General features: G+C 45.8%; 1 protein-coding gene across 1 annotated transcript in view; it reads left to right on the plus strand.

The window, feature by feature from the left end:
- Positions 1–11,864, plus strand: part of PDE4B (phosphodiesterase 4B, cAMP-specific) — a 12,697-nt gene extending 833 nt beyond the window's left edge. Inside the window, exons 2-10 of the mRNA XM_010014083.1 lie at positions 1–70; positions 3,795–3,973; positions 4,553–4,651; positions 4,787–4,951; positions 5,370–5,469; positions 6,161–6,315; positions 6,412–6,534; positions 7,730–7,912; positions 11,499–11,864. Of these exons, the coding sequence (XP_010012385.1) occupies positions 1–70; positions 3,795–3,973; positions 4,553–4,651; positions 4,787–4,951; positions 5,370–5,469; positions 6,161–6,315; positions 6,412–6,534; positions 7,730–7,912; positions 11,499–11,864 (1,440 nt within the window). The remainder of the gene's footprint in view (positions 71–3,794; positions 3,974–4,552; positions 4,652–4,786; positions 4,952–5,369; positions 5,470–6,160; positions 6,316–6,411; positions 6,535–7,729; positions 7,913–11,498) is intronic.
- The last annotated feature ends 643 nt before the right edge of the window (positions 11,865–12,507 follow it).

Below are 12,507 nucleotides of genomic sequence, written 5' to 3' on the forward strand. Positions count from 1 at the left end.
CTGACACACCTTTCCGAGATGAGCCGCTCCGGCAACCAGGTGTCCGAGTACATTTCCAACACTTTCCTGGGTAAGGAATCACATCCCAAGCTTTCGGGTGACTCAAAGCTCATGATGAATGGCAGCCTCACAGCCACCAGTCAGCACTTGTGCCCAGTTTGCCTTTAGGGCAGAGCATTAGTTTTGATTTTTCACTTTCAAAATGGATCTAGGGAGGGAAATAATACAGGGTTTGGATAAGTCTATCCACAGAGGAATGCCTTCTCCGAATGAAAAGAGGTTTCTGCTCAGATTGCATTAAGCTGCTGGTGGATACCTTGTGCAGTATTTCGTTTTGGGTTGACCTTATGTAAAGGACAAAGTCACGCAAGCCCAACTGCATCCTCTCATCCTTGCAACTGCTGCCTCATGCAGCTGCATCTTCCCCCTTCAGAGACAGGGGTCAGAGAAGCAGGTTCAGCACAGACATTTTATTTTATAGATTACTCTGTGTATTTGCTCATCTTGCACTGGAAGTCAGAATAAAGAGGAGAGAGAATATTTTGCATTTCATTAGTTTTGTTGGAGCTTGTAGGACTACTGACAGGAATTGATCCTCTGGCTTTACAAAATATATTTGTTACAAAAACTAGAATTTTCTGTGTTCTCAAGCAGCTTTGGAATTTGTGGCCATTTGCATATAAAATGAAGCTTAGCACAGAACCTGAAGGGGCTGACAAGAAAGCTGGAGAGGAGCTTTTGACAAGGGCTTGTGGGGACAGGACAAGGGGAATGGCTTGAACCTGCCAGAGGGGAGATTGAGATGAGCTCTTGGGCAGCAGCTCTTCCCTGTGAGGGTGCTGAGGCGCTGGCACAGGGTGCCCAGAGAAGCTGTGGCTGCCCCACCCCTGGCAGTGTGCGGGGCCAGGTACCTGCTCGAGTGGAAGGTGTCCCTGCCCGGGGCAGGGGTTGGAGCTGGAGGAGCCTTACGGTCCCCTCTTCCAACCCTAGGATTCTATATTGCTGAGTCCAGCAGCTTCAAGTGCTGAGTGTATGTGGGCTGCTGGAGCTCGTGGAGGACTCGTGCCCTGCGGTTAAGACGTCTCAGAATGCATTCACTGTATGACACACAATTATTCCCATTAAGGGATTTTGAAGTGATTTCAGTAGCCAGTTGGAACTGGAACTACTGCGTGCATTTAGGACACATCACATCACTAATAATCTATGTAAGTCTGTAGCTGCTTTGTGGGAATCCATTTGCCCTGTCTTATCACTCAGCTTCGTCATGACATCCAGAACGTGACTTAATACAGGGAGTAGAAGCAAGGCTGCTTTGCTCCTTCAGCTGGAGGGCCTGGAGCATACACAGCCTGCTGGGGAGCATGACAACCATGGCATTTTGAGGCAGCTTTTGCCAATAGGCATGTATCTATGGGACAGAGAGACACCCAGTGTGGCTTGATACTGTGGACCTAATACAAAACCCATAAACCACACCTACAGTCGAGTTAGAGGAGTCTCTCTAGCACCAGGGGCTAATTAGCTGAAGCCACTCTGGTGCTAAGGGGGCTCTATTATTCACTGCACTTGGGCTGGGTCCCGTAACTGCATTTCCCTTTGCAGGTCTTGACAATGGGTCTTATTCATCCCTATTCTGCTTCTTCTCACATACTCTCGTAACGGTGACGTCCTCCCTGGTTTGTGACAGTTTGAGGGCCACTCAACCTCTTTGGGCTGTGTTGCCAAGTGGCGCAGGCTCACCAGATTGGGACAGATTGCAGCTTAATTGCTCATATTAAAAAGAAATGACTAAAGCTTTTAAAAGGCTCTTAAAGCTTTTTTTAGGAAGTCATGCTGTCACACCTTTATAAATTACTTTTTTCTCCCTTCCTAAAATTTGATTGAAAATTAAATGAATGCCCAAACTAACCAGAGTCTACAACTGGGGAAGCTGAACAAGCAAGCAAAAGAAACAAGTGGATGGGACATTAATTTATCTTCAACCACTACTAGAGGGACTGACTTACAGATATTAAAACCTTCATTTTTATTCAGTCTCTAGACTTTATGAAATGAGGTGAGGAAGGCACCAAGAACCAAGGCACCAGAAGGGCCGGCCCTGCTGTCAGTTTGGTCAGTGAGAGCAAGGACTCCAGCTTTAAGTCCCTATGAAAGGCAAAGATGAAAACTGGTGGTTTTCATAGAAGAACCCTGGAATGGTTTGTGTTGGGAGGGAGCTTAAAGCTCTTCCAGTTCCAACCCCCTGCCATGCGCACGGATGCCTCACACTAGATTATGTTGCCCAAGGCTCTGTCCAACCTGGCCTTGAACACTGCCAGGGATGGGGCAGCCACAGCTTCTCTGGGCACCCTGTGCCAGCGCCTCAGCACCCTCACAGGGAAGAGCTTCTGCCTCAGAGCTCATCTCAATCTCCCCTCTGGCAGGTTCAAGCCGTTCCCCTTGTCCTGTCCCTACAGGCCCTTTTGTCATTGCTCACACCACATAAATGGGGAAGATCAGAATGGCCTTTCAGCACTTGCCCTTTCCTGAGGGTGAAGGGTGTTGCTGTTGCCACCACCATAAGGACTTGATTTAACAAACTAGACATTTCTATTAAGAATGTCCATTTTACGCTACCCTGGTGTTAGTCATTGCTGAAGAGATTATATAGAGGAAAGTCCTTCTGTTGTTCAGCAGAAAGACACAAGGGAAACACCCATTGATGTCAGCTTACTGTGGCTGTGAATAATGGTTTCCCTCTTAATTGCAGAGTTGCAGACACACTGGTAGTTCTTCTTTCAGAGATTTTTAATTAAGCCATGGCAAAGGTAACTAATGCCTCGATGCTTAGTCCCTCCAGAGGTCCTCAGAGATGCAAAGGTGCAAAGGGATCATAGCAGCCTTCCCTAAGAGTTCATGGTTAGTCTGCAAGTAATGAGCCTCTCTATCTCAGTTCTAACGCAGCAGATAAATCGGTGGTGAAGGCAGACCAGTAGCATATGTGGATAGATTTATTTATTCAACACATCTCTATAGCCAAGTTTGTGCCCCACTAGATAGATGCCTGCTTAATGTGCACAAATATTGTCACTGTCTCTGAGTGTGACAACAGAAATATGGCCTGTGTTATTCTACACGTTATTGTTATATATGCTATGTATTTATGTGTTTATATATGATATAGTTATCCATCTATATATGTTATACATGTAATAGATGATAGTCTATACATAAGTAAAGGGCAAATCGTTAATAAATCAGTGACATCAATTTGTTACTGGGTTGGTGTTTTAAGAGCAGGGGGTATGGAGATGGGTTTGGCCCTGATAAGTAACAACAGAGTGGATATGAAAATACAGTCTTGTATCTATTCTTAATCTATTGAGGAAAAATGTGTTATTTTGAATATATATTTTATTTTCCTGAAAATAGGTAATAAAAATTAATTGAGATCTATCCCGAAGCAGAACCTGGTGCCCTTCAGGCATGGAGAGCTATGTCCTGAACATGTGCTGTGTTCCCAAGTGATGCAGTTTGACAATGGCTGTGCTGAAAGCAGCCTGGCACTTGGTGTCCCAGCAGGGCTCAGTGGGAAGGGTCAGCCTTGCCAAGGGCAAACAGAGGTTATGTGACTGTTTTGCTTTGCTTTTGATTCAGTTCACTCCCCAAAATAGAGAAGTCCCCGGCAGAAACATGTGGGTTTGAACTGGTGCAGAGCCACTTAGTCAGCAGAGCTAAGGGTTGATTTCGGGGGGTGTGATGGCGCTCACACTGCCAACAACGTTGACTCATTCCACCTTTCTTGGTTACAGACAAGCAGAATGATGTGGAGATTCCTTCTCCCACCCAGAAAGACAGAGAGAAGAAGAAAAAACAGCAGCTCATGACACAGATCAGTGGAGTGAAAAAATTAATGCATAGTTCAAGCTTAAATAACACCAGCATTTCACGATTTGGTGTGAAGACAGAAAAGGAAGAGCATCTGGCCAAGGTACGACAGGTTCTTGCAGTTCTGGGAGAACTGGGATTTATCTGGAAGCTGGGGATGAACTGGCTGGCTGGACTGTATCCCCTTGTAAAACTGGAATTGGCATCCTTCAAGTGATGTGGCCATTACAGATGCTGTAGTTAATGGCACCACGCCCTAACAGCATATTCTATGGTTGTAAATTCCTTGGAAATATCCCTAAAATAATAATAAAAATATGATGGAAGCTGAGGAGAGCACTTATCAGACACAGGAAACTATAACAACACCATGTCCAGCAGACTGGCTGTGGGGCCTTTGTCAGGGCACTTCTTCTTGCAGCCTGGAAACACACATCACACATAATTCCCCTGCCTCACAGAGAAATGTCCTTGCACAAGCGCTTTGGCATCAGCCCTTCCAAGTCCCTCTCTCTTGGTGTGCTTTAAGTACTTGTGTTCAGGCACTCGCCTAATTCCCACAGTGAACATTGAATTTGCATCTTCTTAAACATTTGGAAAATGCAAAAGATGCAAAACAAGTGCTAAATGCAGAATTCCCTTGGAAAATACTGTAACCATTCTCTTTTTGTCCTTTCCAAAGGAACTGGAGGATCTGAATAAGTGGGGTCTCAACATCTTCAATGTGGCCAGGTATTCCCACAACAGGCCGCTCACCTGCATTATGTATGCTATATTTCAGGTTGGTGGTTTTCTGCTCAAATCTGCTCTTTTACAACACTATTGAAGCTCCTAATTGCTTGTTGTCTTGTTGCCTTCTACTGTATGACGCTCTTATTTGATATCTGCATGTATCCTTGTACCATTTATTACACAGGAGCGAGATCTACTGAAAACATTCAAGATCTCATCAGACACTTTCGTGACGTACATGATGACACTGGAAGACCACTACCACTCTGATGTGGCTTACCACAACAGCCTCCACGCTGCTGATGTTGCCCAGTCCACACACGTTCTGCTCTCTACCCCCGCGCTGGATGTGAGTTTCCCAGTTTGAGCTTAGTGCTTTGTGCTGGACAGTTGTTTGTTGTCTTTAAAGGTGGGATGGAGGCTTGAAAGCACCACATTGCCTAAGTGAATATAGAAGGGAAACCTTAAGCTCAGTCAGTGGCCAGGAGCACTCGGACTTGCAAAAAGCAGTGTGCTGCCTGCTCTTCTGAGGGCTCAGTTGACTGCCAGGGAAACCACCAGTGAGAAATTTCAGGAGCAGCTTTGCCTGTCATCTCTGTTTCATCTTAAAGAGCACATGCTGCCTTGTAGACCTTTCTTCTGTGTAAATGTCTTGCCCTCAGAAAACTCATTTAAAAAGCACAATTTGTTTCTCTACATCAGCCTCCCAAACTGCTGAGAGATAAAACATAAGGACTTCTCTGATAAATTCCTTTTCTCCTTCCTAGGCTGTCTTCACTGATTTGGAAATCCTTGCTGCAATCTTTGCAGCTGCAATTCATGATGTGGATCACCCCGGGGTCTCCAATCAATTTCTTATTAACACAAGTGAGTTTTGTTACAGATACAGTCATAACTTCATCCTCAAACTTGGAAACTGATGGAACTGCATTTTCCATTACAGTGGGGTCACACATTACGACTTTCTCAAAAATATTGTGCAGTAAACTAGTTAGACATTATGAAATAATCAGTAATTACAATGAAATTCCTAACAGAGGAAGCTATTGTAGTACAATTTGCGAAGTGCCCTTGAAGCTTATGAGCATTACTACTTGCTAATGCAAAATAATTCTTCCAGGCCCGAGTGCAAATTTTATTGTTAATAGAAGATAAATAACACTATTGCTATTGACAACAATGAAGCTAAACATTGTGGTTCATTTTGTGCTCTGCAACAGCCTAAGCATGTATCTGTATTCCAAAAGATGGGTATTGTTCTTTTATGGAAAGCGTGCTTGTAGGATTCTTGCTTTCTGTTGTCAGTGATTCTGAAGCCTGTAGCTAAGTCAACCAAGTATTATTTTGTTCATTAGAACTGAGCAAAGGGCTGTTTATATTATATACATATGTGCTCAGATTGGAAAACCGCATGCTCTTGGCACCCATGAAGCCAAAGAGGAAAACTTTTCCCAATTTGTTGCATACAGATAAACATTTCATTACTGAGGACAAGAGTTAGCTGTCTGAAATCACACATTTCACGTGCTGGACTCACATATTTGTGTTTCTTTGCTAGATTCTGAACTAGCCCTGATGTACAATGATGAATCTGTCTTGGAGAACCACCATCTTGCCGTGGGTTTCAAACTGCTTCAAGAGGAGCACTGTGACATCTTCCAGAACCTGACCAAGAAACAGCGTCAGACGCTCAGGAAGATGGTCATTGACATGGTATGAGCTATGCAGATGCTGCTCCTCTACTTGAACAAAAGACTGGCTGCTCTGTATGGTTGCCTGTACTGAGATCCTGTTTTCACTTCCGTAAAGGTGCTGGCGACAGATATGTCCAAGCATATGAGTCTGTTAGCTGATCTGAAGACTATGGTGGAAACCAAGAAAGTGACCAGTTCAGGAGTCCTCCTTCTGGACAACTACACAGACAGAATACAGGTATGTCAGCCAGGTTTCCTGGATTTTATGTATTTTGTTAGATGATATATTAGGAAGAAGTTCTTCCCTGTGAGGGTGCTGAGGCGCTGGCACAGGGTGCCCAGAGGAGCTGTGGCTGCCCCATCCCTGGCAGTGTTCAAGGCCAGGCTGGACACAGGGGCTTGGAGCAACCTGCTCTAGTGGAAGGTGTCCCTGCCCGGGGCAGGGGTTGGAACTAGAGGAGCTTTAAGGTCCCTTCAACCCAAACCAGCCCAGGATTCTATGAAACCATGTTCCTGTTTTTATTGTGGCTTTTAAATATAGAAGCTACTGACCTAAAGTTTCTTCTGTTCTGCACCACGAAGAGGCACAAGGTGGTCCCATGTTTTTTAGACAAATGGGATTATGTTTTAGCAGTTAGAGCACACAATTGCAAACATTCCTATTCTTCTGAAGCTGATCAGCCTTTACAAGCCTGAGTTTCTGAGGGCTCCTGAATTTGCTTGCTGCTTATTCCCATTTGTTTCTCCTGTCAATAAAGTATAGCAAGATTGCTGTAGCGTTGTGAATTTAATTTGTAACCCCGTACTTAAAGCAACTCTCACACCGAGCTGAAATTAGTGATGTACTATCTGTTCCCTGTCTAATCTAATCCTTTATTTGCAGAAATAACAAAGCAGTGCTGGAACAGGGTTTTGTAGTTAGTAGGACAACATATATCCTGATCTTCTCTCCACTTTGATGGCCAACTTGTTAAGAGCAGGGAAAACTCTCCTTACATTTTTGTTTAGGACTGCTGATGTTCAGACAGGTCATTCTATTGCTGTCCAGATCCTTGCAGCCATAGTTTTTGTGTGTGTGTGGAGGGGATATTAGTCATTTAATGAAGTAGGAGTATTTAATCACCTGAGAGCATGGAAGTCTGAATGGTGGGAAGCACCTGCATTCAAAAACAAACCTGTGTGAGGTAATTCACATGGCTACCACTGCACCCTGTGTAAGATGTCTGAGAAACATACAGCACATTATACTCCTGAAATGGATCGTAGAAGCCAGTCTCATATATGGAGCTGTTGGGATGTTAATACTATTTTAGGCTGTTGCATAATCAAAGAGTCTTGTGGTTAAATGTTCTGAACTAAGCAAGCAGATACAGCTTGAAACCGTCCTCTTTTTCCATTTGATTTTATGACTTTTCTGATTAATGTAATTGCAGGTTCTCCGAAATATGGTACATTGTGCAGACTTGAGTAATCCCACAAAGTCTCTGGAGCTGTACCGGCAGTGGACGGACAGGATCATGGAGGAGTTCTTCCAGCAGGGAGACAAAGAGCGAGAGAGAGGGATGGAAATCAGCCCAATGTGCGACAAACACACAGCGTCAGTGGAAAAATCACAGGTAATTGGCTGGGAGCTGCACTTCTGTACTGCCCAGGCTTGTGTTTCTAAAGCACAGACCAAATTCATCTGCTTTCTCCAGCATAATTAGGCAAAGAGCCAGCTGTTCAGGGATTGGTTCTGATTGACCCTGACATCCAGCTGTGCCTGAAGCTCATATAGGCTGGCGAGGCAGTTCAGACTCCTTTATCTGCCCCTTGGCATCAAATCTTTTCCAATGGCTCTTCATCTTGCACTGTTTGTGTCCCAGTTTCCTGAGCGAGATGGGGTATTTTGTGTCCCCCAGGCTGGAAAAAGTGCAGTTCTGATCTCCTGCTCCTTCTGCCTTCAAAGCCCCCAGCTTCCTCAATTAGCACCTCCTAAACCTACTGACGTTGCACTTTATGTTAGATGTTAATAGCAATGCCAGCCCCACTGAACTGCAGGGTTAGGAGCTTCTCCATGCCAAGATCCACTTCAGGACACTGGGAAAGTCTGATGTCAGTCTTTACTCAGCCTTGTGCAGAACAGTTGTGCACTGCATGATCTGTCCAGTTAAGTTAGAGGTTGATGGAGCTGCTGTGTCCTAGGTGAAGTCAAAGAAATACCTATTTCTGTCAATACAAACCTTAAAAGGAGTTGGATACATCTCTTTTTTTGAGATGAACTGGTTCATCCCTAGTTCTGATTCATAGATTAAACAGTTTCAAGGCCAGATTTTGTTCCGACCTGTGTAGCACAGGCCATAAAGTTTCACCCGGTTAGTCTGTAATGAAGCTGGTAATTTATGTTTGCCTCAAAGTCTTCCAACCTTTACATAATGGTGTCTTGGTTGTTGTTTCTAAATGACTCCAGCAAGTCATCATCGAGAGTTTTCGGCTTGAATAAGTAACAAAATTGATGATAATTATTTCCAAATGTCCTCTTGGGCTAAGCCAAGTGGTTTCAAAATTATTCACTCAACCACATGGTGATTTTGTTGGAAAAATCTGTCTTATTTGTTAACCTAACGAGAAATGAATCCTTCCGCAAGGCTTGGCCGGAAAAGGCCCATGTGCTCCTCGTGTGAGCCCCAGTTAATTTCTTGTTTCACATGTGCACTTCACAGAGGTTCAAAATGGCATTTTTGCCATGCAAGAAAGATCAGGAGTTGCACAAAATGTCTACTGCTGAAATCCCAACTAGTGGCAGAGGAGATAGGGAGGCAGCATGTCCATCGTGGAGTGAAACAGAAGGAATTGGTTGGAATATAGTGTGCAAGTATTGTAAAGCTCTAGATCAGAAAATCATAGATTGGTTTGGGTTGGAAAGGACCCTAAGATCATCCAGTTCCAATCCCCTGCCATGGGCAGGGATGGCTCACGCTAGCTTATGTTGCCCAAGGCTCTGTCCAACCTGGCCTTGAACACTGCCAGGGATGGGGCAGCCACAGCTTCTCTGGGCACCCTGTGCCAGCACCTCAGCACCCTGACAGGGAAGAGCTTTGTCATTATCTCCAACCTGAACTTCCCCTGTTTCAGTTTGAGCCCATCATCCTTTGTCCCATCGCTACAGTCCCTGATGAAGGTCCCATCTCCAGCATCCTTGTAGCCCCCTTCAGACACTGAAGCTGCTCTGAGGTCTCCAGTAGCTTCTCTTCTCCAGGCTGTACAGCCCCAATTTTCTCAGCCTGTCTTTGTATGTGACCTCTTTACATCACAATATTTAAGATCAATTCTCAGCCAACTGGCCAGCTTTTCCATGATTTGGGATGTTTGCTTAAAGAAACAATGGCCTGGTTTCAGAAGGGACTGATCTCTCACCATCGGTGCTGGGTAGCCCTGGAGCGTTTTGGGTGGTGCTAAAGCCATCAACTAACCATAGAGAATGATTTTCTTTCTTCGCTTGAAAAGTGCTCCGGAACATGTGCTGCAGGAAATTTTCATCACCTTTTTGTTTGAGCGGCCTCCACAGTATGTTACAATTGAATGTTAATGGTTCTATTGACATCCTGTTGTGTCTGAAGGAGGCATGTGCGATTTCCAAAGCAAACATCTGCACGTTGAGCCTGGCCCCTCTGAGAGCCATTTTCCTGCTGCACAGAAATGTTGTCCAGCAGAGCAAGAAGTGACACATTCTGCCAAGACGGAAGAATTTCAATCCTCTTTATGGCCATTGAGTTTTCTCCATCCTGGACGTACGTCCTCTTAGTCAGACAATTGAAAAGTGATTTAGCTCAGAGCCTACGCGCCAGCCGGCGGAAGGGCTGACGGGCTCGGCCACAGCCCTCATCGTTTCCACCTCTGGATGTCATCCCATGGGAGTCGGGCAGCAGTGGTCTGTCCTCCTTCATGCAGGAGGCGGACTTCTTGGGCTGAGCTGACCTGCTTTCAGCACTCATCCCAATACAAAATGAAAGGAAGGGAAATTTCTACCAGGGCTGGTTACGCAAAGAAACATGGTGGCTGCCTTGGCAGAGTAGAGCTGAAGTGCTGAAGCGGCTCAGAATAGGTACAAACTACACACTATAGTAAATTACACCAAAAGGTCAAAATTTAGTCCATAAAAACAGTGACATTGGGTTGCCAGCCTTGGGAGTGCTGGTGTTTTCATAGCTGCCCACCACATCCATACCCTGGGGTAATGGCAGGGGTGCCGCCATCAATGCATCAGCCTTGTCTGCAGCCACTGGGGAATCCTGTTGGAGACAGGGAAGCTTTATTGATGCTTAAGACTAGAGACAGGGATTATCTAAACTGCCCCTCTGCACTAGCAGCTGGTGAGAGGCATCCCTCAGTGGGATGGTCTGTGTTCAAAGTGATGGCTTAATCCCAACTTCTGATTGTAGTCGGGAACAGACACCTACAGGGAGATTTGAAATCATGCATGCAGCCAGGGATTGGAGCAGCAGCTCAGTTGCCAAGTTTCCCAGTGGCTCCTGCTTTGAGTTAAACTTTCATCCAGGATTTTATTTTAGACAAGACATTGATTGGCCTCACCCAACGTTGTATGTGCAGCTTTGGGTATCAGATGATTGTCATAGAATCGGGGAATCGTTTGTGTTGGAAGGGCTCTTAAAGCTCCTCCAATCCAACCCCTGCCCCGGGCAGGGACACCTTCCACTAGAGCAGGTTGCTCCAAGCCCCTGTGTCCAACCTGGCCTTGAACACTGCCAGGGATGGGGCAGCCACAGCTTCTCTGGGCACCCTGTGCCAGCGCCTCAGCACCCTCACAGGGAAGAGCTTCTGCCTCAGAGCTCATCTCAGTCTCCCCTCTGGCAGGTTCAAGCCATTGCCCTTGTCCTGTCCCTCCATCCCTTGTCCAAAGCCCCTCTCCAGGTCTCCTGGAGCCCCTTTAGGCCCTGGAGCTGCTCTAAGGTGTCCCCTTGAGGAGCCTTCTCTTCTCCAGCTGCCCCAGCCCAGCTCTCTCAGCCTGGCTCCAGAGCAGAGCTGCTCCAGCCCTCGCAGCATCTTCATTTTATCAGCAACTAGACTGTGCTGGTTTGGGGACTTGCTCTGGGGAGGGGGTGGTATTTTGCTTGTAAAATCATCTATTAACAGCATTTGAGCCTTTTAGTCCCATTCTGGCCATTCCTTTCCCCTAAGTGTGCATGTTCCTTTGTTTCTCAGGTGGGATTCATCGACTACATCGTCCATCCGCTCTGGGAGACGTGGGCTGACCTGGTGCAGCCCGATGCCCAGGACATCCTGGACACGCTGGAGGACAACAGGAACTGGTACCAGAGCATGATACCTCAGAGCCCATCTCCTCCACTGGAGGAGCGGGGCAGGGACTGCCAGAGCCTGATGGAGAAGTTCCAGTTTGAACTGACACTGGAGGAGGAGGACTCGGATGGACCGGAGAAGGACGGTGAGAACATCGGCTACTTCAGCAATACAAAGACACTCTGCGTGACCGAGCCAGGGGAAGAGGATTCACAGAGGGAGGCAAACATAGAGATTGTGACAGAAGATACATCTCCTGTGGACACATAATGTCCTGCACCACCCGTGTGAGTGGATTTCAAACACTTGAGGAGCATGCAGCAGTCTCACGGACTTGCCTGCAGCCTGGGTCTGAGGCCTGTGTCTAACACGGGCTGACAGATCTCCCCAGCTACTTGAGATTGGAGTCAGGGTTAAAGATCGTGTAGTGAATGATTGCTCAGGAAATTAACAGGTGATTTACGTTATGGTTTTAATCCTTGTCAGCTCCCAGCATCCTGTTGTCCTGGAGCTGGCTCGGGTCGTGACTGAAGAGTAAATGACACACAACTGAGAGATTTTATACTGTTAGCTTTGGAATTTATACCAGTTAGACTGATAGAAACTACTGATTAATAACTCTCCATATAAAAGCTGTCCACCTGACCACCTGTCTGCAGACCTGTGTGCCTTCTTTGTAAACACTTTCATGTCTTTTCAAGAGTCTCTTAACGAAACACACGGAGTTTAGTATCAAAAGCGACACAAAAAGTGTTTCAGAATTGACGGATTCCTTTTTGATTCTTCCTGTTACAAGAAGCAGTCTTCCTTTTTTTCATGGCAATACCTGTCACTTTATTGCAGTTCATCACTTTTACAGACTAAACAGAAGGGAATCCCCTCTCTGTTTTGCATCGCTGCACCTTTAATCGTC

Source organism: Nestor notabilis, unplaced genomic scaffold, assembly GCF_000696875.1.
Source record: "Nestor notabilis isolate BGI_N333 unplaced genomic scaffold, ASM69687v1 scaffold29574, whole genome shotgun sequence".
Lineage (NCBI taxonomy): Eukaryota > Metazoa > Chordata > Aves > Psittaciformes > Psittacidae > Nestor > Nestor notabilis.